The sequence below is a fragment of the Spermophilus citellus genome, assembly GCF_964194105.1.
Source record: "Spermophilus citellus genome assembly, chromosome: X".
NCBI lineage: Eukaryota > Metazoa > Chordata > Mammalia > Rodentia > Sciuridae > Spermophilus > Spermophilus citellus.
In genome coordinates, this window is record NC_138190.1 from 104,928,768 (window position 1) to 104,955,904 (window position 27,137).

General features: G+C 32.6%; 1 protein-coding gene across 3 annotated transcripts in view; it reads left to right on the top strand.

Annotated features, from left to right (window-relative positions):
* The first annotated feature begins 2,012 nt into the window (after positions 1–2,012).
* The window catches only part of RADX (RPA1 related single stranded DNA binding protein, X-linked), a 65,238-nt gene continuing 40,113 nt past the window's right edge, over positions 2,013–27,137 (top strand). For 2 of the 3 annotated variants that reach the window (XM_081278179.1, XM_081278180.1), the window contains exons 1-9: positions 2,013–2,751; positions 9,480–9,622; positions 13,843–14,035; positions 20,448–20,556; positions 20,759–20,850; positions 20,949–21,071; positions 23,947–24,051; positions 25,463–25,627; positions 26,627–26,787. In XM_081278179.1, coding sequence (XP_081134305.1) covers positions 2,109–2,751; positions 9,480–9,622; positions 13,843–14,035; positions 20,448–20,556; positions 20,759–20,850; positions 20,949–21,071; positions 23,947–24,051; positions 25,463–25,627; positions 26,627–26,787 — 1,734 coding nt within the window. In that variant the 5' untranslated portion in view covers positions 2,013–2,108. The remainder of the gene's footprint in view (positions 2,752–9,479; positions 9,623–13,842; positions 14,036–20,447; positions 20,557–20,758; positions 20,851–20,948; positions 21,072–23,946; positions 24,052–25,462; positions 25,628–26,626; positions 26,788–27,137) is intronic. The other variant, XM_081278181.1, reaches the window with a different exon arrangement.

Here is a 27,137-nt window from a genome sequence, read left to right on the forward strand (position 1 = left end):
CGTATTTTCTGTTTCTTATGGATTCTGCTCTTGCTGTTCTCTCTGATTCAAGTGTTTCCCCAGATATCCGCATAGGTCACCACCTCACTTTCTGCAGGTCTCTTCTACTCAATATGTTATTAAAGAGGGGCTGGGGATGTGGCTCAAGCGGTAGCGCGCTCGCCTGACATGCGTGCGATCCTCAGCACCACATACCAACAAAGATGTGTTGTGTCCCCCGAGAACTAAAAAAAATAAATAAATATTAAAAAAATATGTTATTAAAGAAACTTTCCCTAATCAAACTCTAAAATATTAACTCCTGTCCCTCCACTCCTTTTCCCCTTACTATGATTTTTTGTCTCCACAGCCAACTGTACACGGCTCAGAAAAATATATGTAGAATGAGTGAAATAATTAAATATTAAAAATCGCAGAGTTCTTCAGCCCAAGCAGTGAAAAGCTAGACTATGAAACCCTGACCATAGTTATCCCCAGTAGACAAGAACAGTACCTGTTTCATAGTAGGGACTTAATAAACAGTGTATAAAGAATAATAAAATAGGGCTGGGGATGTGGCTCAAGCGGTAGCGCGCTCGCCTGGCATGCGTGCGGCCCGGGTTCGATCCTCAGCACCACATACAAACAAAGATGTTGTGTCCGCCGAAAACTAAAAAATAAATATTAAAAATTCTCTCTCTCTCTCTCTCTCTCTCTCTCTCTCTCTCTCTCCCTCTCTCTTTAAAAAAAAAGAATAATAAAATAAAATAGCAAAATGAAATTAATATAAACAAAATTAGCTCATAAAACCTTTCAAATATTCTTAGGACAATTACTACATTATGTGTAATATTAGCACCTCTGGATACATCTAATAAATATCATGATTTTTTAAAAAAAATTAGTTGTAGATGGACAATAGCTTTATTTTGTTTGTTTATGTTTATGTGGTGCTGAGGATCAAACCCACTGCCTCACACTTGCAAGGCAAGCACTCTACCACTGAGCCCTTATATTTTTAATTCTGGCTATTCTAATAAGTTTTTTCACTTCAAAATATTCCTGATATATGCTCTGTACTAATGAAATGCAGGTATTGAAAGTCTGTAGCTTATCTGTATATTAGGCTAGTTATTATATTTAAAATAAGTGCATTTTAAGAAAGCACAATGTAGGCTGGAGTTGTGGCTCAGTAGTAGAGCACTTACCTAGCATGCATGAGGCACTAGGTTCGATCCTCAGCAGCACATAAAAATAAAATCAAGATATTGTGTTCACCTTTAAATAAATAAATAAATAGAAAGAAAGAAAGAAAGAAAGAAAGAACAATCTAAAAGTGATTCTATCAAGTCAATTCTACTATCTTCTGTTTTAATTTGCACTTAATCACTAATTCACCCACCCTGCTCTCAAGAAGCTACTACAGACAATTATGCTACTCATGAAAGCAGTAGCAATTAAGGTTTATTGAGGACTTTTTCTTTTCTTTCTGTGTGTGTTTGTGTGTGTGTGTGTGTGTGTGTGTGTGTGCGCGCGCGCGCTAGAGACTGTCCTGAAAGCATACATTATCCGGTTTCATTCATACTACAGGAGACCCATGTTATCGCATTCATGTATATTAATCAAGGATAAATCATTTTCTGTTCTTGGCCCAAGTTCCAAACCCCAAACCGCTGAGTTTTGATTACATGCACCCTACTTCCTTACACTTTCTTTTCCAATTGCCACTTGTACTCTCCTTTTGGTGGGAGCAAGGAGCTCTCTTTCCCCTCCCTCTGGCTAAGCTTTGAGAACCTTGATGACATCGTTTCCACCTCTTACTCCTCGGCCACTCCTCCCCCAGACCACAATCAGGCAGGCACCAGGTCGGAAGACCTGCTACGTAACCCGCTGGTGCTACTGCCTAGTAACAGTGCCTCAGAATTAGAAGCAAGTCGGGCGAGGGGTGGGGCGGGAAAGCTGGAGCGCGCGCAGGCGTAGCGTCTTTGCAGCCTCGCTACGGGGCGGAGACTTGCCAGTTAGCAGGGGCAGAGTAGCGATCGTCGCCAAAGCGCGCGGTTTCTTTTCTCCCAGCTTTGAACCCGGCAAACTAGCTTTTAGGAGTACAGAGAGTTCGAGGTTATATCACAATGTCTGGTGAGTCAGGTCAGCCTCAGGCTGGCCCCTCACACGCTGGGCTAGATTGGCCAAACCTTCAAAGAGATCGGGCTGGGGTCCCAGGAGGAGTGATCCGAAGGGCTGGTGCCCAGGGGCCCAGGTCCTGGATCCAAAAGGTTCTTGAGCAAATAACTGGCTCACCTCGTCAGTGGGTCACCCCCTCCGAGGTGGTGCCTGTCACTGTCCTGGCTGTCCAAAGGTACCTGTTAGAGGATGAGCCACGGGACACGGTGCCCAAGCCTCCCCTTTACTGCTATGATGTGACGATCTCAGACGGAGTGTACCAGGAGAAGTGCTACTTGGACCCCAGCTTGAACTCTCTTGTATATCAGAATATTCTTAAAGTTGGCATAGAAATGAAAATTTCCAGAGTCTCGTGTCTTTACAATGAGAAAAGGGTAGGCCAGGGAATCCTGTGCATAGATAATGTCCACTGTGGGGAGACCCTAGACGCAATTTCTTTAGAAACTCCCTTCAGAAATAGAGCACATGAGGAGAAACCCGAGAGACCCTTAAGGGGCGGGAAGAGTCATTACCTGGCGCTGTGGAATAATGAAGATCCTTATGGAGATATCTGGTTAACGGACAAGCAACCTGAGGAATACAATTTTAACAGTAAGTAATTGGAGGGAACGGCAAAGGGTTTCCAAAAGTTGCTTTGTTTTTTCCAGGAGCTTGCGCTAAAGGCAAAGAAATGAAGGTGCTTTTGTATTGTTGATTACAAGTGAAGGGTACGAGCAAACAAGTTTTCTTGAAAGAGTGACAGAAGCTTTCTTAATGAAATTTGTGCAGCCCCTCTCTCGGTTTGATTGCAGAGTGGCCATTCTGAAGTGCCTTAACACATCTTAAATTCAGTGTAGCAAAGATACTAATGTGGAACTCAGTATTCCTCTTGCATTAGTTATATATTTGGCTATGGTGAATGAAGCTTAGTTGCATCGCATTTCATTTGTGGAAACAGTACGTTGTATTGGTTGAAGAGCATGTAGATTTGAATTTTGCATGGGAGTTGTAAATATTTGCATGTTTTCAGGTTTTGACCTTCATTCATAAAGGATGTCCCATGATTTATTTCTTAATAGTTTACATTAATCAAAATGCCACTTTTATATCCTTGTAACAGTTATTTAAATATCACTTTTGAGGGCATGATTTTGTGGAAAGGCTCAGAATTCTCCTTTTCATGTTTCTTATTACTTATTATGGACATTACTGACCTATGAAGTTCAATTTTTCAGTATCAGAAGTGGGAAGTTACCCAGAAAATGCCACCTCCTCATCAGTAACTGCTCTAAAATGCTTTTATTATTCCTATGAGATGGAGTTAATGGGAATGATAATACTGTGGGCATGAAAACATATGGGACAAGAATAAAATACAAACATTTAAATAAAAAGTACTAGGAGGAGAAATATAATTTTCTACACTTACTGATTTTCAGTATTTTTTTATGTTTTAATCAAACTGCTAAACCACAGGTCATCTTACTGTGATTTTTAACAGTAACAAATGAGAGCGAAAGGATAACTAATTGAAAAATATGCAGTTATAGTCATATCCAGTTATAAAGCAAAAAGAAAATGTTATAGAAATTTGTAGCCAAGGATGATTTAAATAAGTAAATTTTTAAAAATTATTTCTGGAGTGAAATAATGGACTGACTTTTTAATTTTTAATTAATTTATTTATTCTAAATTTTTAGCACACATATAGAGCACAATATTTCATGTCTCTGGTTGTACACAAAGTAGAGTCACACCATTCGTGTCTTCATACATGTACTTAGGGTAATGATGTAAATAATAGACTGATTTTATCTTAAGCATAGAATAAAACAGTAGTGCATTACTATTCTAAACATTGATAATTTTTATTTTTAGAATTGAATATGTAAAATGAAACATTGGTGTCCTATAAGAGTTAAAAAGAGTTAAAATGTATATATTGCTAGCTTTTAAAAGAGTTAAAAATTTGTATATTTGGTTTTTGTTGTTATTATTAAAGTAGTATCTATTCATTTATCAAAAACATGTTTTATTACAAAATGCAATGTCCTTATGCTAAAAAAAAAACTATACATTTAAAAGTATGTTGTGCTAAAAGTGCAGTAAAATGGTGGGGTGGTAAAATCTAGGAAGTGAGTTTATTGTTGTTCTTTGAAAAATCCTTTCAGGTTTGCTATGTTTGAAATTCTTAATCATAAAATTCTGGAGTGCAATGAAAGACCTCTTTAACCTTCCCTTATACCTTCAACTTCTCTCTCAAAATTCCAAACTGTCTATGGTTCTGTGTGTACCTTTGAAGAATAATGAATTATATGGCATTGCATGATTTGCTATTTACACTTAATTTATCTTAGATATCTTTCATGTATATTTGTATATATATAATATTCCATAGAATGGATATATGGTAATTTCTATAATCATGCCCATGTTAATGGTAATTTGTAACTTTGGCAGTGTTTAGTTTTTCCATATTAGATACAGTGTTGAACATTGTTAGGCTATATGCATATTGATTGTATTCAAGTATTTATATTAAATAGATGGATTCCTACAAGTGGAATTCTGGGGTAAAAAATATTCGAATCAATTTAATGGAAATTGACAAATCATCTGAAAAAAATTGTACTAATTTATATTCACTAACATGTATGAGTGCTCATTTTCATATGTCTTGCTATTATAAAATTATATCTTTTGACTTTTTTATTTATTAGTAAAATTTCTTTGCTAATGGTTATTAATTTTTGTCTGCTATATACTCCAAGTTATTTTCTCACACTCTGTCCATTTTTCTCTAAACTTTGTTTATTGTATATTTTTGTGCCTTTGAAACCTATTATTAAAGTATAACTTTACATGGTAAAATGAAAAAGTCTTAAAAATAAGTTTGATAAATTTCTACTTATATATACACCTGTGTCATTACACTCCTATCAAGACAGAGAATATTGCAAGCACCCCAAAAGATTCTCTCATGCCTTCTCCTAGTCAGTACCGTGACTGAAAGGTAACTCCTATTGTGACCTCAAAGACAGCTTTTTAAAATGGAGGTTAGATCATGCCAATTGCCTGCTTAAATCTCTGCAGTGGCCCATTGCATTTACACAGCAATTCAAACTACCCACTAGAATCCACAAGGTCCTACAGAAGTGGTTGGCAAATTTTCTGTAAAACGTCAGATGATAAATCTTTTTACCTTTGCAAGACATATGGTCATTTTCAAAACTATTCAGTTTTGCTATCATAAGTTAAAGCAGACCTAGACAATGTGTAAATGAATGGGTCTGTGTTCCAATAGAAGTTCATTTACAAAAATAGGCAGCAGCATGTTTTGGCTATGGAACCTGTGTTTGTTGATCCTGCCGTACAGAATCCCTTTACTCACCCCTCTAACCTCATCTCTAACCCCTTCTTTTCTTCATTTTGTTCTAGCAATACCAGCCTTTTGATCCCCAAACTTCCAGCCTTTTGCCTGCCTCAGGTACTTTGCACCTGCTTTTTCCCCTTTCAGAATAGCTTTTTCCCATTCCCAGGTTTCAACTCAAATACATAAAACATTCTAGAAAGGTATATCTAAGTAAGTTTTCCCTACCTGTTTATTTTTATTATAGCACCCTGCAAATGCCTTTCATTGACTCATAACACTCTGAAAATATTTTCTTTTTTTTCTCTTCTGAACTGTTCATAAGATTTGTAACTTTTTTCACCATTGTGAGACATAACCCTTATACTTATAACAATGTTTGGCACACAGTAGGCATTAAGTAAGTGCTTTTTGAATAACGAAATGAATGAAATAAATTGCATTGATGGATTTGCTGATGTTGAGTCACTTTCAAATCCCTACTAGGTTGTGGTTATTTTTTTGACTTTTGCAGGATAATTTTTTTCTTCTAGTACTTTTTTTCTAGTCATGAATACTCAACTATTCAAACTTACATGTCCATGTGTGTCTTCATAATTTATGTTATTCCCCTCCTGAACAAGAAAAGAAGTTTAGGACTCTAATTACTCCTGGCACATTTGTCCCTTGGCAAGCTGCTACAGTAGATTAGAATGTGATTTAAGATTTTTACCATCACAAATTATTTTGATTAATAATTTTTTCTCTTTTGTACTACTTCTATTGAAATTTTTCAGCATTATTCTAAGTTTATAAATGAATAGGTATAATTAGTATATTTTACTGGGCACTGAAGCAATTTGTGGCTCAGGGACAGAGCTATTCCTTAAAATGTGTTAAAAATCCATGTGAACTTGCTGCCATTTTGAGGCCACTATTTCCTTTTCCACATTTTTCATTTAATTCCATGATTAATGACCTGTCCTGGTTTTCTTCTTTTTACAACAATACCGGTAATTTGTATTTTCCTAGAAGATGACCTATTTCACTTATACTTACAAATTTATTTATATAGAATCATACATAATACTCTTTTAACAATTTTTTCATTGTGTGTAAGTTTTAGCACACTCTGAATATTATATTTTGTATTGTTTTTCATGATTGGAATTGCCAGAAATTTACCTTTTCATTAGTTTTTCCAGATGATTTGATTTATTAGTACTACTGTTTTCTTTTTGTTTATTGTGGCATAGTGTTTTCTAATTCATTATTTTCAGGTTTTATCTTTATTCCTTTCTGCATCCCTTAAATTTATTCTTCTGCAATAATTTTTAAAGTATCACTACTGGTGTACTCAATACATTTTAAGGGATTTTTGAGGTCAAACTATTTTAATAATAATACTAAGGCTTTACTTACCTTTTTCCACTCTTATTCTCTCACAACTGCACCATGAAGTTTTCCAGAGGCTGCCTGACATGTGACATTGAAGCAGACTGAATGAGAAAGAAGACATGAGAACCTAGATGTTTTTTAATAAGCTAGATACTAATGGTACTTGCAGAATTGGAAAACAATACTACTCTTCTCACTATACTTATTTTGGAAAATATGGTCATTTTTTAAATTATAATTATATCTTAGGTCTATCACTATTTTTAAGTTGATGATTTTTAAAATTTCTTTTTTAATTTTATTTATAACACAATAAATATTGATAGATACAACCCACATAAACAAAATCAATCTCTTCGAGATATTAAATACTTTGTAAGACTGTAAAGTGGTCCCAGGACCAAAAAGTTTTAGAATCACTCTTCCATTGCTTATTTTCTAACTTATTGTATACCCTTTATTTTTATTCTTTCTTTTTTGATAATGTACACACTTATTGCTGTGAATTTTCAGGTATTCCTCATTCTCTGTAAATAGATTTTAGTTCCTTTTTGAATTTGAGAAGTATGTATATTCTGTTAAATTTGTGAGTTAAAAATCCAGACTTGGAAAAATGTTAATTGAGCTGATAGATGTTTGATTGCAGCTAACTGTCTGGACCTAATTATGGCAGAACAGTTTTTTCTTAAAACTCTGTTTTTTTGCAAAACCATGTAGCTCTTGAATTTATTTCAGTCGATAAAGTAGTCATATCTGCCTTCATTGATCAAGAGTGTTATGTGTATGTTCTAGATAATTCAAAACTGATCCATGATTTGTCTGACCATGTTAAAAAAAAAAGAAATCACTTAGTTATACTAGATCAAATATTCAGATCTATGATTCTGGGCTACTAATGTTTTGGGAAAATCTAGTGAGAAAGTTACACAAGGTATCCTAGTAATATTGGAAAAATCTCTGTGTTTTATGGTATAAGCATAATTATAGCATACCATTAAAACTCTAAGTAAAAATAAATTACAAGTATTATTTTTATGCCAAAACGTTGACTAGGTAATATATTATGTGAAAAAAGATGGAAAAGGAGGATGCCTTAACAAACAGAAAATATTTGAACTCTTGCAAATTCAGATTTTAAAAGTCAGGACTATGGTCTGTGAGAGTAAAATTGGGAGAAAACTGCAGATGGAACCCTTCTTAACCCAAGGGAGGATAAATCAAAAGTATGAGTTAATCCTTTAAGATGATGAATAGCTTTTAAGTAGTTTTTATCCTTAAGCAGGCTTGGAGATTAAAATGTTTCAAATTATATGGCATATGAAAGATAATGAGCTCTCTCTGGGACAGGGTAAAGTAAAGAGGTTACTTTTCAATAGGGTGGTTGGGGATAACATCACTGGGAAGTGACCTTTAAGTAAACTTGAAGAGGGATGGGAGGAAGACACTTGGATATCTAAGAGGAAGATAGTCCAGATCCAGAGAACAGCAAGTACAAAGGCACTGATACACAACCATATCTGACATGTTTGGGGAAGATGATACCTCTTTATATGAAACTGAGGTGAGAACACTACAGAAATATATCATTAAAAAAAACCCTATATGTTTTTTTCTTCTTTTTTATTATTAGTTGTTCAAAACATTACAAAGCTCTTGACATATCATATTTCATACATTTGATTCAAGTGGGTTATGAACTCCCATTTTTACCCCGTATACATATTGCAGAATCACATCGGTTACACATCTACGTTTTTACATACTGCCATACTAGTGACTGTTGTATTCTGCTGCCTTTCCTATCCTCTACTATCTTCCCTCCCCTCCCCTCCCATCTTCTCTGTCTACCCCATCTACTGTAATTCATTTCTCTCTCTTGTTTTTTTCCCCTTTCCCCTCACTTCCTCTTATATGTAATTTTGTATAACAATAAGGGTCTCCTTCCATTTCCATGCAATTTCCCTTCTCTCTCCCTTTCCCTCCCACCTCTCATCCCTGTTTAATGGTAATCTTCTTCTCATGCTATTCCTCCCTGCTCTGTTCTTAGTTGCCCTCCTTATATCAAAGAAGACATTTGGCATTTGTTTTTCAGGGATTGGCTAGCTTCACTTAGCATAATCTGCTCTAATGCCATCCATTTCCCTGCAAATGCCACGAAAAAAAACCTATATGTTAAACAAGTGCCTCATAATGGGAAAATAATTAAGAGGTAAGGTAAGATCTAAATTTTCCAGGCAGTAATCAAATGATTTGGTAAGGTGGAGGGCAATCTAGATGAAATACTGCATTAGTTTATATAGGTATTCAAGTATATTCTTGACATATAGTTTTATACACACACACACACACACACACACACACACACACACATATATGGCATATATATAAAGCATATATATGTATGTACATATATATGCTTTTATTAGGAATGAGGCATAGTTCATGTAGAAGTATATATAAGTATATAGACTGTCTTAGTTGGCAAGAAATTACATTTGGTGTGATTTACTACCATCTTTAAATATTAAAATAGATCTTGAAAGTTACCATGACATATTAAGTAGAAAAAAATTTTCTCTTTTTTATATTCTAGATACCAGAATCATTTCCCTTTCTCATCTTGAAATGACCTGGGCTAACAGAAGGAATTTTCCTGCCTTGCTTGTGAGGATCTTGCATAAATCAAAACTACGATACTATGGAAAACCTGATAAAAAGATGATCGAACCTTACCAGGTACAAGTAATGACAAGATAATATATATGAATCTACATTTATAGATTATAACTTATAATGCTGACTCTATGTAGGATAAAATACTATTTTAAATAATATTCCAAAGTTTCAATTATATATATATATATATATATATATATATATACACATATATATATACATGCATTGCAGAGTATTTTTCTTTGTAATTTATAGTAAGACAGAAATTCTTGGGGGCTGGGGATATAGCTCAGTAGTACAGCACTTGCCTAGCATTTGTGGGGCATGAGTTCAATCCCCAGCATTACAAAAAATAAAAAAGAAAATGAATTCTTTCTATATTGGTGCTCTTTAGTTCCTTCATACATACAGCTGATCTCCTTCACATCTTTTTCTTTGTCTCAACATTTTTCTTCTCTACTGTGTTTTTCATACCACCATATAAACATACCGTAGTATCACGTTTAAAAAATATAAAGAGAAAAAAATCTCCCTTGACCTTATGGCTTCTCTATTCCCTCTTTCTTCTTCAAGCAAGATTCTTAAAGTAGTAGTCTACACTGGGTGTTTTCACTTGCTGGCCTCCCCTTTACTTCTCAACACAATTACATTAGCTAAATCCCAAAAAACCAAAGGTCACATGTTCTTTTTGATGATATGTGGATGCTAACACACAACAAGGGGAGGGAGAGAGGGGAAGAATAGAAGTTCAGTGGATTAGACAAAGGAGAATGAAGGGAAGGGAGGGGGATAGGAATAGATCGACAGTGGAATGAATCGGACATAACTTTCCTATGTACATACATGAATACACCACAGTGAATCTCAATATTGTGTATATCCACAAGACTGGAATCTTAATTAGAATAGGATGTACTCCATGTTTGTATAAATATGTCAGAATTAGCTCTACTGTCAAGTGTAAATAAAAAAGAACAAATAAAAAATAATAAAGTTACTGTAACTAAAAGTGGTAGCTAGGTAATAGCCTTTCCCTGACAGCTCAATGCATGGGTTACGGTAAAACAATTATATGGTGCCATACAAATCCAGTTTGTCCAAGTATTTAAAATTTCTATTTTGTGATTTAAGATTTTCAATATATTGTTGAATATGTGAGTGGATGGGGTGATATGCCCTGAAGAAGCCAAGGTAATTCTACCAGTAAAGCAATGCTATGTTTAAATAAGAAGAATCTAAACACCCATAAAGTCCCCATTTAGAAAAACATGGGTTGTTGGCAGTTCTGGTGTGTCTCACTGATATCATGTTACTTCTGTATACAGAGATGATAAGAGTTCTGTGACTCTTTTGTTCCTAATAATTTCACCATGTATTTCTCAAGAGTCCTTGTTTTGCTTGATTGTATTTCTTTTGAATACAATATGGTAACTTATTGTTACCATTGTTATTCCATTAGGATTATGGTAAATGTTTTTGTTTCTTTCTTTTTTTAACCATTTCTTTGCCTCTGTCTGTTGAACATATGTTGCTGTGCTGCTGTATGGGGCTCTGTTGTACCCAACTTATTCACTCATTGAACTGCTATGGAACCTGAATTGTTTCAAGTTTGTCTTTTCATGGTGTTGACAGTATCATTTTATTTGTCTCTAAATATAAATGTTTTATAAATACTTTACATATGGTGGGGCAAGTGGATTATATGTAATACATGAATTCAAATTTATTAGTAAATGTCAATGAAATGTAAAAACAAAACAAAAGAAAACAATTACATTGGCTTTTTTAAAAAAATTGTAGTTGTAGATGAACAGAATACCTTCATTGATTTTTTATTTTTATGTAGTGATGAGAATTGAAACCAGTGCCTCACACATGCTGGGCAAGTGCTCTGCCACTAAGCTACAGCCTCAGCCCACATTGGCTTTTTCTTTAGGTTGTTATTCACGAATGACCTTCTAGTCTCATACTTTTCTATTATCTTGACTCTCTGTGCCATGTAATACTGATCAGAACTATTTTCTTGATATATTTGTGTTCTGTTTGATTGTTTTGATTACTAGTATACTGTAGTTTCTCATGTTAATCAAGAACCATTTTAGGTGTTTTATCAAGCTTTTATTATAAAAATTATGCATACTTACTGGGAGGAATTTGGAAAATGTAGACACCTTTATAAAGAGAATAGTATTATCTATGACTCAAAGAAAACCACTGTCAACTTGGTCAGCTTTATTCCCTTTCTTGTATGTATGTAAATTATGCATATACATATATCTACATATTCAATACATGCATATCTATCATATCATGTATATCATACATAGCACATATGTGCCTGTATATTATATATTGCATGTGACCATGTCATATAGCACATTAAATTATCTTACAAAATGGAAACCATAGTGTACAAGTGTACATAGAATTCTGTATCATTTAACATTTTCTTATTTTCTCATATCACCAAAATTCTTCATTCAACATTTTTCATACTTTACAAATTCTGTTATGTGATATAATAAAACTATTCAGTGGTTTTCCTATAGGTTTTGCTTCCTCATTCTCTAAATACTTTCCTCCTTGAATTTTCCTCCCCACTTTTTCCATTGTCTTACCTCCTCTGTCTCCCTCAACTAATCCCTGCTTGCTTCTCCAGACTCAACTCCCCCAGAGCTTTTCATGCCTTATGCTAGCCAAATTGCCTTACTAAGAATTTCTCAAAGGTAACCAGTTGTTTTCTTCCTTTTATGCCTCTTCATGTTGTTCTTTCTTCCGGGCATGTTCTTCCTCTCAGCTCTCATCAGGTTGACAAAACCAACTCTAACATTCAGTTCAATACTGACCTCTATTTTAAGCCTTTTGCTGCACAACCATATGCATATTTACTAAGGAAAATCAACTGCATTCTACTATATAACCTTATATTTGTCTATCAGAACATATAACTCAGTTATGTATATTTTTAGTAGATTGGCCAAGTTTACTCTTGTGCAAGTTCTCTGACTATAAGGAGGCAGTGTGGTCTTATGCTTAAGAATATTTACCCTGGAAGCTTCATTTCTGTTTACCACTCCTTAACTTTATGATGTTAGCAATGTTATAGTTTACTCATCTGTAAAATGGGGATATTGATTGTACTTTCCTTCCAGAGTTGATGCAAGGTTTGAATTAGTGAATATAGGTAAAGGACTTACATGCCTGTAAGTAAGTACTATATCTATTTTGGCTATTATTATTAGGGATGCTGATTCACCTCTTCATCCCAGTGCCTAACAATGTCTGGAGTATCATACAAACTCAGAGCAAGTTTAGTTAATAAAAGATAGATTACTCAAAATGTATAGTCATCAGTATGAAAAAGGATATGAGAATGTAAAATCATCATTTAAGAAGAAATTTGGAGTCTAGGAAGCACCACCTTATGAGGATGTTCCAGGGGGACATTGGTGGTATTTGACTACCTCACTGTTTCAAGAATTTAATTATATATTCAAGCACCATAATGAACTGAAATACTTCAGAGTGACCACTGATTAATTTCCCAACTTACTTTGAATGAAATATGAGTAAATTCAAAAAAGAAGAAACTATTATCAAAACACTTGAAACACTGCCTTTTTATGGGACTAACATTGTCATTATATTTTAAAATTGAAAAAAAATAGATTTTACTACAACAGATTTCTCTATTTTAACTATACTGCCTTTTTCTGCTCCAATAAGTTTTCACATAGTAACTCACAAATAATTCCCATATAATTTATAGTAAAGCCTCAAATACCAGTCTAAATAAATTAATATAATCAGAACATTGTGTCCAATTAGTGACATGTCTGAAGTTCTATAATATAAATATCAAGGCCCTCTCACAGTTTAAATAATCAAGAATTGTATCAAGATCTTCATTTAAAATTTCCAAGTTTGGGTGGTCTGATTCATTTGCAAAGATATTAGGTGGTTACTACGTTTAAGGCACTGTGTTAAAAAATATGAGAGAACCAAATATAAATAAGATTTAGACTATGCTTCATAGTTCACAATCAAAGAGTGAGTTAATAGCACATCTGTGACTTCCAAGCCTCTTATAGTAATCTCTCCTGTAGATTACCATTATTAGCAGAGTTGGCAACAGAATCATTAATAATAAAGAATTAAAATCTTAATATTATTTTCCATAGGTCTAAATTTTCACAGACAATATGCTATATATCATCCATATGAATAAAAATAAATAAATTATTTATATATATATATGCTTTTGCTTTTTTTTTCCCTAGACCTTTTTGGAAGTTGCCGACAGTTCAGGCACGGTGTCAGTGATTATGTGGAATGCCCTATGTCCTGAGTGGTATAAAAGTTTGCGTGTTGGTTTAGTTCTTCTACTTCAAGATTATTCTGTTAAAAAGAGCTATCCATTCAGAATGCAGCCTCTCCCTGTGGATCCACAGATCAAACTAATTTCTACAATGGGTTAAGTATTCAATCAGTTTATTGTATTATGGTTATTTTGCTTATAAAAAATTTGCAAAGTATCATATCAGGCAAAGGACCATAAAAACACTGAAGTTGTTAGAATCTAACAAATTTTCAAATTCCTTTATCTATTTGTTTTTTTGTTGTGTTTTGTTTGGGGGGGGCAGTACCGGGAATTGAACTCAGGAGCACTCAAACACTGAGCAATATCCCCAGCACTATTTTGTATTTTATTTAGAGACAGTGTCTCACTGAGTTGTTTAGCACCTCACTCTTGCTGAGACTGGCTTTGAATTTGTGATCCTCCTGCCTCAGCCTCCCAAGTTGCTGGGATTACAGGCGTGCACCACTGTGCCCTTCTCCTTTAGTCTATTAAATTTTGTTTTTGTTATATAATATTAAGTTAATAACTTGAATATATTTTAAAGTTACTACTAGGTGTTATCTTGAAAGGGCTATTGTTAAGTTTTTATTTTGTGATTATTTCAAGTTCAAAGAATAGTATAAAGAACTTATATTCCCTTAACTCACATTAAACAATTGTTAATATTAAGCAATTGTTTACCTTTGCTTTAACATTCTCTCTCTTTACATTATATATTTCCCTATGAACTATTTGAAAGCCTATCACTAGTATTTTAGTGTATATTTCTGAAGAAAAAGAACATTTTATTAAATAATCACAATACAGTTACAAAAATCAGGAAATTTTAAATTGATACAGTATTTCTAATATTTAGTCAATGTTCAGATTTTGCCAATTGCAATCTTTAAAGGGCTTTTCAAATTAGTATTGATATCAAAGTTTTGATATCTAAAAATCTTAAATATTTTAGAAGCATTAGAATTAATGTATTTTTTTTTTGTACCAGTGCTTAAAAATTTAACCACATCCCAGTCCATTTTATGTTTTGAGACAGGATATCTTTAAGTTGCTTATGGCCTCACTAAGTTGCTGAAACTGGCTTTGAACTTGGAAGTCCTCCTACCTCATCCTCCTTAGCTACTGGGATTATAGGCTTCTGCCACGCACCCAGCCTAGAATTAATAATTTAAATGATTACTTTTAGATTTGGATGTAATTTTTAGTTTCCTTTTTCAGAATTATAGATAGCATCCCTCAATAAGATTTTTATCTTATAATAGTTTTATTCTGAATCTTTATTTCTGTATAATATCTATTCTTCAGCTAATCCATTAAAATTAATTACCAAGATATTGCTCAGGTAATTATAGCAATTATTCATTGTTTTCTTAAATGTGTGTTTATTTGGAAAACCTCATATGATTTTATTTCAGGGTACCAGGGATTAAACTCAGGGGCACTTGACCACTGAGCCACATCTCCAGCCCTTTCTTATATATACATATATATTTTTATTTAGAGAAAGGGTCTCACTGAGTTGCTTATTGCCTTGCTGTTGCTGAGGCTGGCTTTGATCTCATGATCCTCCTGCCTCAGCCTCCTGAGCTGCTGGGATTACAGGCATGTGCCACCTGATTTTTATTTAAAATTTAAGTATTTTTCAGACATTGTAGTTATTACCTACATAATTTATGCTTAGTCCTTTGACTAATTAGAATTTACTATAGAAAGATAAGAAATTAAATTGATAAAAATATTGTGATTTACTTGAGAAAATATAGTAAAAGTGAGCAAGAGGAAGCTAATTCACAGCATGATTTTTTTTCTAGTACTAGGGATTGAACCCAGAGGCACTGTACCACTGAGCTACAATCCCAGTCCTTTTATATTTTATTTTGAGACAGGGTCTCACTAAGTAGCTTAGGGTCTCATCAAATTGCTGACAATAGCCTTGAATTTGTAATCCTCCTGCCTCGACCTCCCAAATCAGTGGGATTACAGGCAGGCACCACCACACCCAGCTCCAAATACACATTATTATATTACACAACCATGCATATCCAGGTGACAAAATTCCTTTAGTAAGGATTGAGACATTATTTATTAATAACAGATAAGGTAAGTGACTTTGTCAATGACTTGTAAAAATCACTGGAACAATGGAAATCAAATCTTAGTTCTAATGATATCTAGCCTATATATTTCTACTAGATAAATAGTTTTCTGGATAAAGAGAATTAATTCAAACAATAGTTTTTATATGCCTGTGGACAAGGTCTAACATGTCTGGTACTAACTAATAGCTGCTTCTAAACCTTAAAAATGTATGAAAAGTAGGGCAATAGACATCATGTAGTCAGTACATAATCAACCACTAAAAAAATTAACATTGAAAGCAAACCAAACACTGCTGCTACTCTTGTTATATAGAATTATAGGGGCAGATTTTCATAATGGAAATCTTCTCTTTAAGATATGTAAAACTATGCTTTTAAATAAGTAATTGCAGATATATAAATTATTTTTAAAACAATAACCTTGATGAAAGTATGTGTTTGTCAACTTTTGTTGCTGTGACCAAGATACTTGATGAGAACAACTTAGAGGAGCAAAAGTTTCTCATGGTTTCAGAAGTATAGTTCATGGCTGGCTGACTCCATTATTCTGGGCCCAAGGTGAGATGGAGCAGAGGAATGCTGCTTACCTCAAGGTAGCCAGGAAACAGAGGTCAGGGGAGGAGGAGGCCCCAGAGAAGATTAAACCCACCTAGGGCACACTCCAGTTACTGCATCCTCCACCCATGCCCCACATGCTTAGTTTTAAAACCCAGTTATTCCACTCACATTGTTAATTTATTGAATATATTAATTCACTGATTGGGTTACAGTTTTCATAATTTAAATTTCAGCTCCGAATTACAGCATTAACATATGAGATTGGGGGACATCTTATATTCAAACCAAACAAAATATTTTTAAAACATGCCTTTTAGTGTTTAAAAGAGTTTTACTGCTTATTAATGTTAGTCATTAATTTTCTCCCATATTTTCTTGATAAGTAACATAGTTCCTTCTCTATCAGGGGTCAACTGTTTCTGTAAAGTTTCAGATAATACATTAAACATTGCAAGCTATATGGTCTCCATTGCAGCTACTCAGCTTTACCTTTGTAGAGTGAAGACAAACATATATGATATATAAGCATATGAACATTACTGTGTTGTAATAAAACCTTATTTACAAAAAAAGCCACCTGTAATCTGTAGTTTACATAGCCTACATATATAAGTAGATCTGAACTTTGGCTATAAGTTTGAATTGCTTGGGGAGCTTTGAAGAACCATTGGCACTCCCAATTGATTTAATTATTCTAAGAAGGAGACTAAGGCTCCTCAGCAACCAGGCACAGTGGTGTACAGTGGTACCTATAATCTCAGGTCTTTGGGAAGCCGAGACAAGAAGATCACAAGTTCAAGGTGAGTCTGGACAATTAGTGTGACCCTGTCTCAAAATAAAAAATAAAAAGGCTGGTGGTATAGCTCTGACAGAGTGCTTGCCTAGCATGCATGAGGCCCTGGGTTCAATTCCTAATAACAGAAAATAAATAAATAAAAGTATAAATATGAAAAATGAAACCCATAGCTGATTATAATAATACATCTAGGGTTGAGAACTATGAATTCATGATCTTTAAAAATTACCCATCTCATGTTTATCAAGGCACTATTCACAATAGCTAAGATATGGAATCAGCCTAGGTGCCCATCAATGGATGAATGAATTACAAAAATTATGGTGTATATATGCAATGGAGTATTATTTGGCCAAAAAATGAAATCTTGTCATTTGTAGGAAAATGGATGGAACTAGAGGACATCATGTTAAGGGAAATAAGCCAGACATAGAAAGACAATTATTGCATATTCTGTCTCATAAGTACAAACTAAAAAGTAGAAGGGGAAAGGGAAGAATGGGAAGAAAAGAGAAAAGAAAAAAAGTCAATCTCAAAGTAGACTAGTGATTACTAGGGACTGGGTAGGGGAAGAAGTGAGGGTGGAAAAGGGTGAATGGTTTGATCAATGCATGCTGTATGCATGCATGGAAATATCAGTATGAATCCCTTTAATGTGTAAAATTAATATTTTAATAAAATTCTAATGAAGAGCATATATACTTCCCATTAATGTTTCTATTTAACCCATTAAGTCCCAAATTTTCAATTCTGTTAATATTTTAGCAAAATTGACACAGGTGTGTTAAATAACTTGGAAACAACAATATAAAGCTTATGTATTATAATATTAATATTATACTATAATATAATGTAATTATCATCATTGTATGATTAATTATATGATATATAATAATCATATAGTATATATAATTATATACCATATACTATATTTAAGTTTTTATAGAGTTCTACACCTGGAATGATGGGACAAAATTGGTTAATGTTTCACTGGCAGTCCTAGACAGTGTTAGAAGACAAATATGCATTAAAGATACAAAGATTTAGAGACTGGTGTTGTGGCTCAGCAGTAGCGCCCTCGCCTAGCATATGCGAAGCACTGGGTTTGATCCTCAGCACCACATAAAAATAAGTAAATAAAATAAAGATATCGTGTCCAACTACAACTTAAAAAATATTTTTAAAAAATATATAAGGATTTAAAACCTACAAAACACTCATTATTTACAAGTTAAAAGTATTTCTACACAGAAAATACAAAGTGTTAAAAATAATAATATATTTTCAAGTTTAGCTATAGCATAACTTTACAAGTCAACTAATTTTGTAAATTTCAATACTAAAGAGTTAGAAGTTATAATTTAGAAAGTATTATTTATGGTGTCAACAATTTTATGGTATAAGGTATCTAAAAATAAATCTAGCAGAAGATATGTAAAACCTCTTTGGAGATGATTATTAGAGATTATTGAAAGACATTAAGAAAGCCCTAAATAAATGAAGAAGCATCCCATATTCACAGGTAGGAGGTCATCCTCCATTTCATCAGTATTTAAAGTCCCCCCAAATTGATCTATATAGCTTTAAAGTTATTCCATCAGGGTTTTTTTTTCTAGAACTAACAAACTGATTCTAAAATTCATGTAGATGCACATTAACTGCCAAGAATAGTCAAAACACTTCTGAAGAACAGGGGAACAAAGAGAGTGAGGACTTGTCCTATAAATATCAATAATTATAAAGCCATAGTGTTTAAAATAATGTGGTATTGGTAAAAAAAATATATGGACAAATTGACCAGTGTGTCCAAATATGGAGCCAACATAAAGCCCTATGCATAGAATTTTGATGTAGATGTGTCACATAGAGCATCAAGGAAAGAGGCACTATTCATCCCATTATATAAATCAATCCAGGTAAAGAAAATGCTTAAATGTGAAAGGCTAAACTTTTAAAACTTAACAGGAGAATTTATAGAAAGTAACCTGGAGTTTTATCTTGGGATGAGAAAGGATTTCTTAGAGAAGATGTAAGTAGTAGTAACATTAAAAATATTAATAACCATAACTGCATTAAAAGTGTGATATGCAGCCATTAAAAGAATGATATGCACCAATTAAAAGACAACATAAAAAGAATTTTAAAAAAACAAGTAACAAAATGGGTGTAAGCTCAAAATCAACAGAATTAATAACCAATATATAAACAATTACAAACAGAAAAAGGTAATACAACATAAAAAAATGACAAAATACACAGCCATTTTAAAAAGAGGATGCATAGGTGAACTGTAAGTATATTAAATATTGTTCAAAATAATTAATATAACGGAAGTGCAGACCAGTATCACAACAAACTGTTACATTACCAGGTTTACAATAAGTAAGAAATTTGGCTATAACAAAATTTGGAGAGAATGTGTATCAGTAGGAATTTACATATTGCTACTGTAAGTATGTCCATTACTTAAAATAATTTGGGCTTATCCTGTAGAGTTGAATATTTACACATAATACAACTCAGGGATTTCAATTCTAGGGGTACTAACTTAGAATCTCTTGCCTGTGTGCACAGGAAGGTATATATAAAAGTATGTAGGACAACCTTGTTTGTAATAAGAAAAACATGGAAATAATCCAGGTATCTATCAACACAGTAATGGCTAGATAAATTATAGTATTTTATCACACCAGAACATTATTCAGCCATGGAAATTTTTTAAATCCCAATTACATATAGCTACATGTATAAACTTTAGTGATATAATATTAAGTGAAATATAACCCCAGAATACTATGTTCAAAAGCAAAGCCAAGCAGTATTTTGTTTAGGCAAAAAGTCATAAGAGAAAACTTTTCTTAACTTAAGGAAATTATCAAAAACAAAGATATGGTTAAGCTTTGGTGGGAAGATAAGTGAATGTTTAATGGAGGTGGAAGAAACCATTAATACTGGTCTACTTTTTTAGTTGTCAGATCAAAAGTGCATAGTCTATGTTTTTGTTGTGTAATTTATACACATACATATTCTTTAATATATATTAAATATTAAAGTAATATATTTGCTTTTCAGAAATCTGCCTCAATCTTCGAGATCCTCCAACTAATATAATTATAATTCCAGAAAAGCAGGTGAAACCAGAATGGAGATTGCCGAAATTAAACCACAGATTTATCACAAGGTAAAACAGTTTCTTGTAAAATGTCTTCAATATTAATTTTCGAACATTAGATACTGAAAAGTAATTCAATATAATTTGCTTAAAATCTATCTAGAATTTGCTTTAGCAATTATGAACATATACATTTTCATAGGCATTACTATACGATGTTTTTTTACTATTTAAATATATAATATCTATTTAATAATTTTGATTTTTTTAGATCAGAACTGGATGATATGCCAGAAAATCATATCTGTGATGTTATTGGCATGTTAGCTTTTGTAGGAAGGGTGCAACGGTCAAAAAAGAAAGGTAAGCATTAAATTTGAAAATGATAAAAAGTATTTCAGTCTTGTTTTCAAATGCATAAATCAGCTACCTTCATTTATTTTAATATTCTATTCATATAGAAAACCGTGAAGACTTTTGGTCATATCGCTGGATTCACATTGCTGATGGAACATCAGAGCAACCGTTTATAGTGGAACTGTTTTCTACATCTCAGCCAGAAATCTTTGAAAATATTTACCCAAGTACTCAATTCTTAATATTTTTATCTTTTTATTTTGGGAAATGAGAGTTTGCTTTTCAAATAGTATAATAAGCTGACATACAGAAGTGACATGATATTGAGTTAGAAATCTCAAGCAATCCGACAGCATATTTACATCTTTTCTATATTAATATCATATTTAATGTTATACATATTAACTACCTGCTGCTTGTCTATTCAAAATTATATTAGAATTGAAATCAGATTTTCAGAGAATCCAGTGCTCTTGTCCATTTTCATTGTTAGAATTTCACACATAAAAAATATAATTTCTTTTGTATCCATTTGGAAATTGACTAAATAGACCCATTAAAAAATCAAAGACTTGCCAGGCATGTTGTCATACACCTATAATTGCAGTGGCGTTGGGGGCTGAGGCAGGAGGATCATGAGTTCAAAACCAGACTTAGTATAAGCAATGAGCTAAGCAACTCAGTGAGACCCTATCTCTAAATAAAATATAAAATAGGGGTGGGGATGTGGCTTAGTGGCTGAGTATCCCTGAGTTCAATCCCTGGTATACCCCACCCCACCAAAAAAAATCAAAGACTTTACTAATGTGACATTAATTGGTAAATGATTTGCAGACTATGTAATTAAATAGTGATAATGACAAGTATGATTCATTTGAGTATTAAATTTATATTAGGTTGGTGGTATTATACCAGCTGGTCAGTATTTTGCTTACTTTGGCATTGACTTTTTCCCAGTGTGTTCATTCAGATGTAAAGGTATTATTCCCCTAGTTTTATTTATTTGAAAATATTTTAGATACATAGGCTATTCTTTATATTTATCATTATAAAAAGTACATTTAATACTTTTAATCAATTTTAATGAGATTTTTCTTATTTGAATTCAGACTATTTTAGATATTGCATACTGTTTTGTTATTTTTACTTGCCAACACTGAGGAAGTCTCCAGTATTTACTGTTTATTATTTTTTAATCCGGTAATGAGATTGAAGTTGTAGATCCGTATATCACCTACAGACCATATACAGTACTGTTTTGCTGCCCTTTTGTTCTCTATGCAATATAGTATTTCACATCTGCTTCATAAGAGTCTATCCTTGGCTTATGAAATACATTTTTAAATATATTTGTATACAATTGAATCTCACTCTAATTTATCAGGGATGAAACAAAAAGAGAGTTTGGGCCATATCAAGGAAATTGACTTCCATGGTCAGTGTTCTATGATCTCTCATGTAAGTTCTTTGGAGGGCAAAAATGATTGGCACTGATGACCTCTTGTGATAATTCCATTACCTCATTTTAGGTGGGCTTTATACTCAAGTACTCTCTGTTTGTAGCCACTTTAAGCAAGTAGCTGACATGAGTTTTGGGTAAAGCTCACAGAAAGTTTGTCAAGCAAACATGTTCTATTTTTTAATGATAATGTGAAATACCTCTTTCTAAGAAAGGTATTATAGACCTTGGTGAAATTTATTCTAGTACAACAATTATAATTCATTTTTGCCAATGAACCAAGAATGAAGAGAAAAAAATCATTAAATGAATGGTGAGTATTAAGTGTGCTTTAGCTTTTTCAGGGAAGCATGACCAAGGGTCTTCTGGAAGAATACCAAAATCCTTTGATAGAACTACAGGTTTTTTGTTTTGTTTCACTGTTAGGAAGGTAAAGAACTAAGGGGAGCTAATTATGTGTGTTTATTATGTACTAGATGCTTAAAGCTACTATCTCATTTTTTGTTCCCAGTTACCTTTTAGAATGTTGATTTTATAACAGATTTTAGGTGGGAAAGCAAAGATCCAGAGGGATTAAGTTATTTTCTGGATGTCAAATCACTAATGATTTCTATCATTAGATTTTTAATGGCTGTAAGTTAGAATTAGAGACTTCTTTATTTTTTAATGTCAGTTTTTTTGTGGAAATAATGCAACCTTAGATCTAGTCTTCTAGCAGATTTTTAGAGGTATCTTTAGTATGGATATGTCAGCATCTTTTGCCATTAATATTCATATGTTTCTAGTTTTTGAAATAAAGAAAAATTATATAAATTAGTATCATTCTTAGCATTTAAACAGATTTCCTTTTTTGTTACAGAATAAAGAACTTATAGAAGAGATATAGCAAATGAAATTATAGTTATGCTATTGAAAATTTTTTATCTTAAAAAGAACCCACTTTGTGTAATAACTCAAATTTACACTTATTTCTTCATTTTCTATTTTGTAAGATAACTCTTTTGACATATGATAAGTTAAATAATGTTGTATTAATGAAATTTTTTAGTCTCAAGGCATGCAAACTCATTCAGGAATTCTTTGTAGCCTATCCAATAGGGTAGAAGAAGAAAAAAAAAAGACAGGTGATATAAAACCATCATTGAGCCTTGAAGTCTAATTAAGATAAATACATGAGAAGTACAAAACACTCACATAAGCAAATACAAATAATCTTAGCCATATGTGGTAAAAGGAGTTTGAGTAATTTGGGGTTTTGTGTTAAATTGAGTTAGTTAATCAGTGAAAGGATCATGGAGAATTTTTTTTTTTATCTGTAGGAAATAACTATTCATACTCAGTTGTTTGCCCAATTAGAATGATTCTCACACTCTTCATCTTTGCAACAGGCAAATGACTTTCATTACATGCTGCTCCATGTGTGGTGAGAAGACCATTATCACCAATATCACCTAGGAGCTTATTAGAAATGCAGAATATCAGGTCCCCTTCTAGATCTACTGAATCTGAATTTGTTTTTTCACAATAGTCCTCTGTGATCCCTATGTTCTTTAAAGTTTGAGAAACAGTATGTGAGCTCCTCATCTTGGTATGTACTCTTTGAAATGCAAAATTAATTTCATAAGTCTTTTCATTTTCTACAGTGACATATTTTGTGTGTACACAGTTGAAAGTTGTCAGAAATGACACTCAAGTACCTAAACTTCTTTACCTCACTACTACAAATGAGAGCCGAGTGTTTATTACTGGTAAGTAAATTCTTTGTATATTCTTTACTAGAAATGTAACATATTTTCTTTACCAGAACCTTTAGCATAGGGTTTTATTTTATTTTATTTTATTTTGATTGTAACATTCAACTACAAGTTAGCTTTATTTTAACCTCCATTATCACTATAAACATACTTTAACAAAGACTATTTGGCCTTTGAAGTATATTGCTTCTAGATTACTTCTGATTGAAGAAGTGATTTTGTGACTCATTAGAAATTTGTGGTTTTTGTACTTTGGTTGACTTTAACTTCTGCTTGACATAAAATGTAGATAATCCCAAATTGCTTGCTGTATTGAAGACTGGTAGGCCCAGTACCACAATGTAGATTCAGTTGACATTATTTTTAAATCATACTCAATAAAAAATGTGTGTCAATTTTTGACCCAAGATCTCACATTTTATTTATATTAAGAAGAATCTCACTGCTTTTGTATACGTGGGACTTCCAGATCTGTGGGTTTCATACTCAAAATTCAACAAAGCATGAATCAAAAATATTTGAAAAAAATTATCTGTACTGAACACGTACAGAGTTTTTTCTTGTTATTAATCCCTAAGCAATATAGTAATTTACATAGCATTTACACTCTATTAAATATTATAAGTAATCTAGCAATGATTTAAAATATATGAAAGGTTTACATGAGTTACATGCAAATAAATAGATTTTATACAAAAAACTTTAGAATACACAAGTTTGATTATCTGCAGGAGTCTTGGAACCAATCCCCACAGATATTGAGGGACAACTGTACATTCTTTTTCTCTATTTTCTCAAAAACAAGTAAGATAAAATTTCCAAATCAGAGAATAGTGTGGAATGGAATTTTTACCAGAATTCTACAATGTTGGTAATTTATGAATATGTCAAAGAAAAGTTCCAGGAAAGACTTAACATATATTTTAGTCAATACCTTATTTTATAAATACAAACAATATCAGATGCAAATATGCCACTTTTAAGTATGTTTTAAGAACATGAATTTAAATGGTAAACTGTTTTTAATACACGGTTTAGTTTTTGGATGATCTTATACTTTCAGATTAATAAGCAATCTAAAAATCAGTTTTTTTCAGAAGATGCCAACCATTTGAATAGTTAGAAAAAGTTTATTATTTTTTCCTTTTCCTGTGGTTTTTAGCATCTTGTAGACAATTGCAGTTCAGTCTATTTAAACTCTAATGTGTCTTATTTTCTTGGGATTTGTTTACTATCTTTGGATAAATGTGCAACATAGTGAATAAGTGAACTTGACTTTTTTCTTGGTGATATGAAACTGTTTTAATATTAAACTTTTATACAAAGAAGTCCATACAGTTCATTACAGTGACCTTTTTATTTCTTGTTTTTTTTTTTTTTTATGTTCTACCCTTCTTGCAAAAAGGTCATAGAGGCCAGCCATATACCTACGATACCAAGGTAAAAAACTTTATTCAGTGGATTAAAACAAAGACCGATTCTGGGGAAATGAAGAATACTGTTATTGGTGGATATTACCCCTATCCACCAGTGCCAGAAACATTTTCCAAGTATAGTAATTCTGTCAAAGGTACTAATGTAATTGCCAGTTTCTTCATGATTTGTTTATATGCTATACATATGGTGTATACTATTTCAAGTAGTCATCTTTATTCTTTTATAGGAGTGAATTCAAGGGTAGCAACACACAATGATGATCATGAGGTCTTACTGTAGACCTAAAAATACATGTTGTGTTTCCTAAAGGTTAAAGTTTAATTTTTATTAGACTGGAAGAAAAGAGAAAATGTAAAAGATAACTGGGGGTAATATTTTGATTTAATGTCGTTGAGAACAGATCTAACTTTGGTAGGTCCCAACTACTATGATACTATACAGAAAGACTAAAGATATTTAAAAGAGACTCTGAGAAATTTAATATGTATATAATGACATCTGTATTATGCTACTCTTGTGAACTGATATATTGTGTATAATGTAATTGAGTGCAACCTTTAAATGAAAATGACAACAGAATCAATGAGTAGCTAAATTATAATTGAAGTACTGATGGGAGGCCTAACATTTACATTTTTAATAGAATTATTATATAACAGTTGAAAATTTTAACATGATCTTGTTCATTTTTAAAAGCTGTGAGATGATTGAACAGTTTGGGGAAAACATAAACTTTGCAGAGCTAAACTATTACTATTTAAATATTGGCATCCTCTTATATATCATAATGTTAGCAATGTTTTATATATGGTTGAAAAATTAAAATGTGTTTTTTATGCAGCAATAGACAACACTTTATACTTTGAAATATGATATATAAATTACATTCAGTATGCAAAATTTCTGTTACAAATGAATACTTCAGACTGGAAGCCTGTATCACAATTTAACTGATAAATTAATTTTGCCTATTTTACAAAAATTACATAAGAGGATGACAAATATAAACACAAAGTCTCACATTTAATGTAGCAAGTTTATAATTTTATGTTATGAAATTATATTGCAAATCTAATTTTTATCATTTCAGTTCTTTAAAACTTATAATTTCTTTGGAATTACTCTTTTGCAGTTGAGTCGCTCTTGACAGCTATAAGTGAAGTGAGGAAGGAGATTGAAGACTTGCAGTATAGGGAACAAAAGCGCATTGCAATTCAGGGGATAATTACTGTTATAAAGTATATCCCCCATGGCTGTGCAACTGAAAGTGCCTCAGCATCAGAAAAACTTCTGGTATGGTGCCAGAGAAAGCACTGTGATCATAATTACAGTTGGTACCTTGTACATTATATATTGACTCTTAATGATGTAAACCTCATAGAGAAATCTTACTTGAGCATTTTGTTTGTTTCTTTTTTCCATCATTTATTTTGTGGTAGATGGAGATAATGGTCACAGCCTCTGACATTTCCCAAGGCTCTAAAACTTGTTTTTGCTTTCTGCATAATTTGTGCCTATCATGAATGTCTTAAACTTCCATTGCTATATATGACTAAATTTGTTTTCTTAATTTTTGTCCAGGCCAAAATTACAAGAAGTCTTCCACAGAAAGTTTTTACCTCTGTATCTGACATGATAGTACT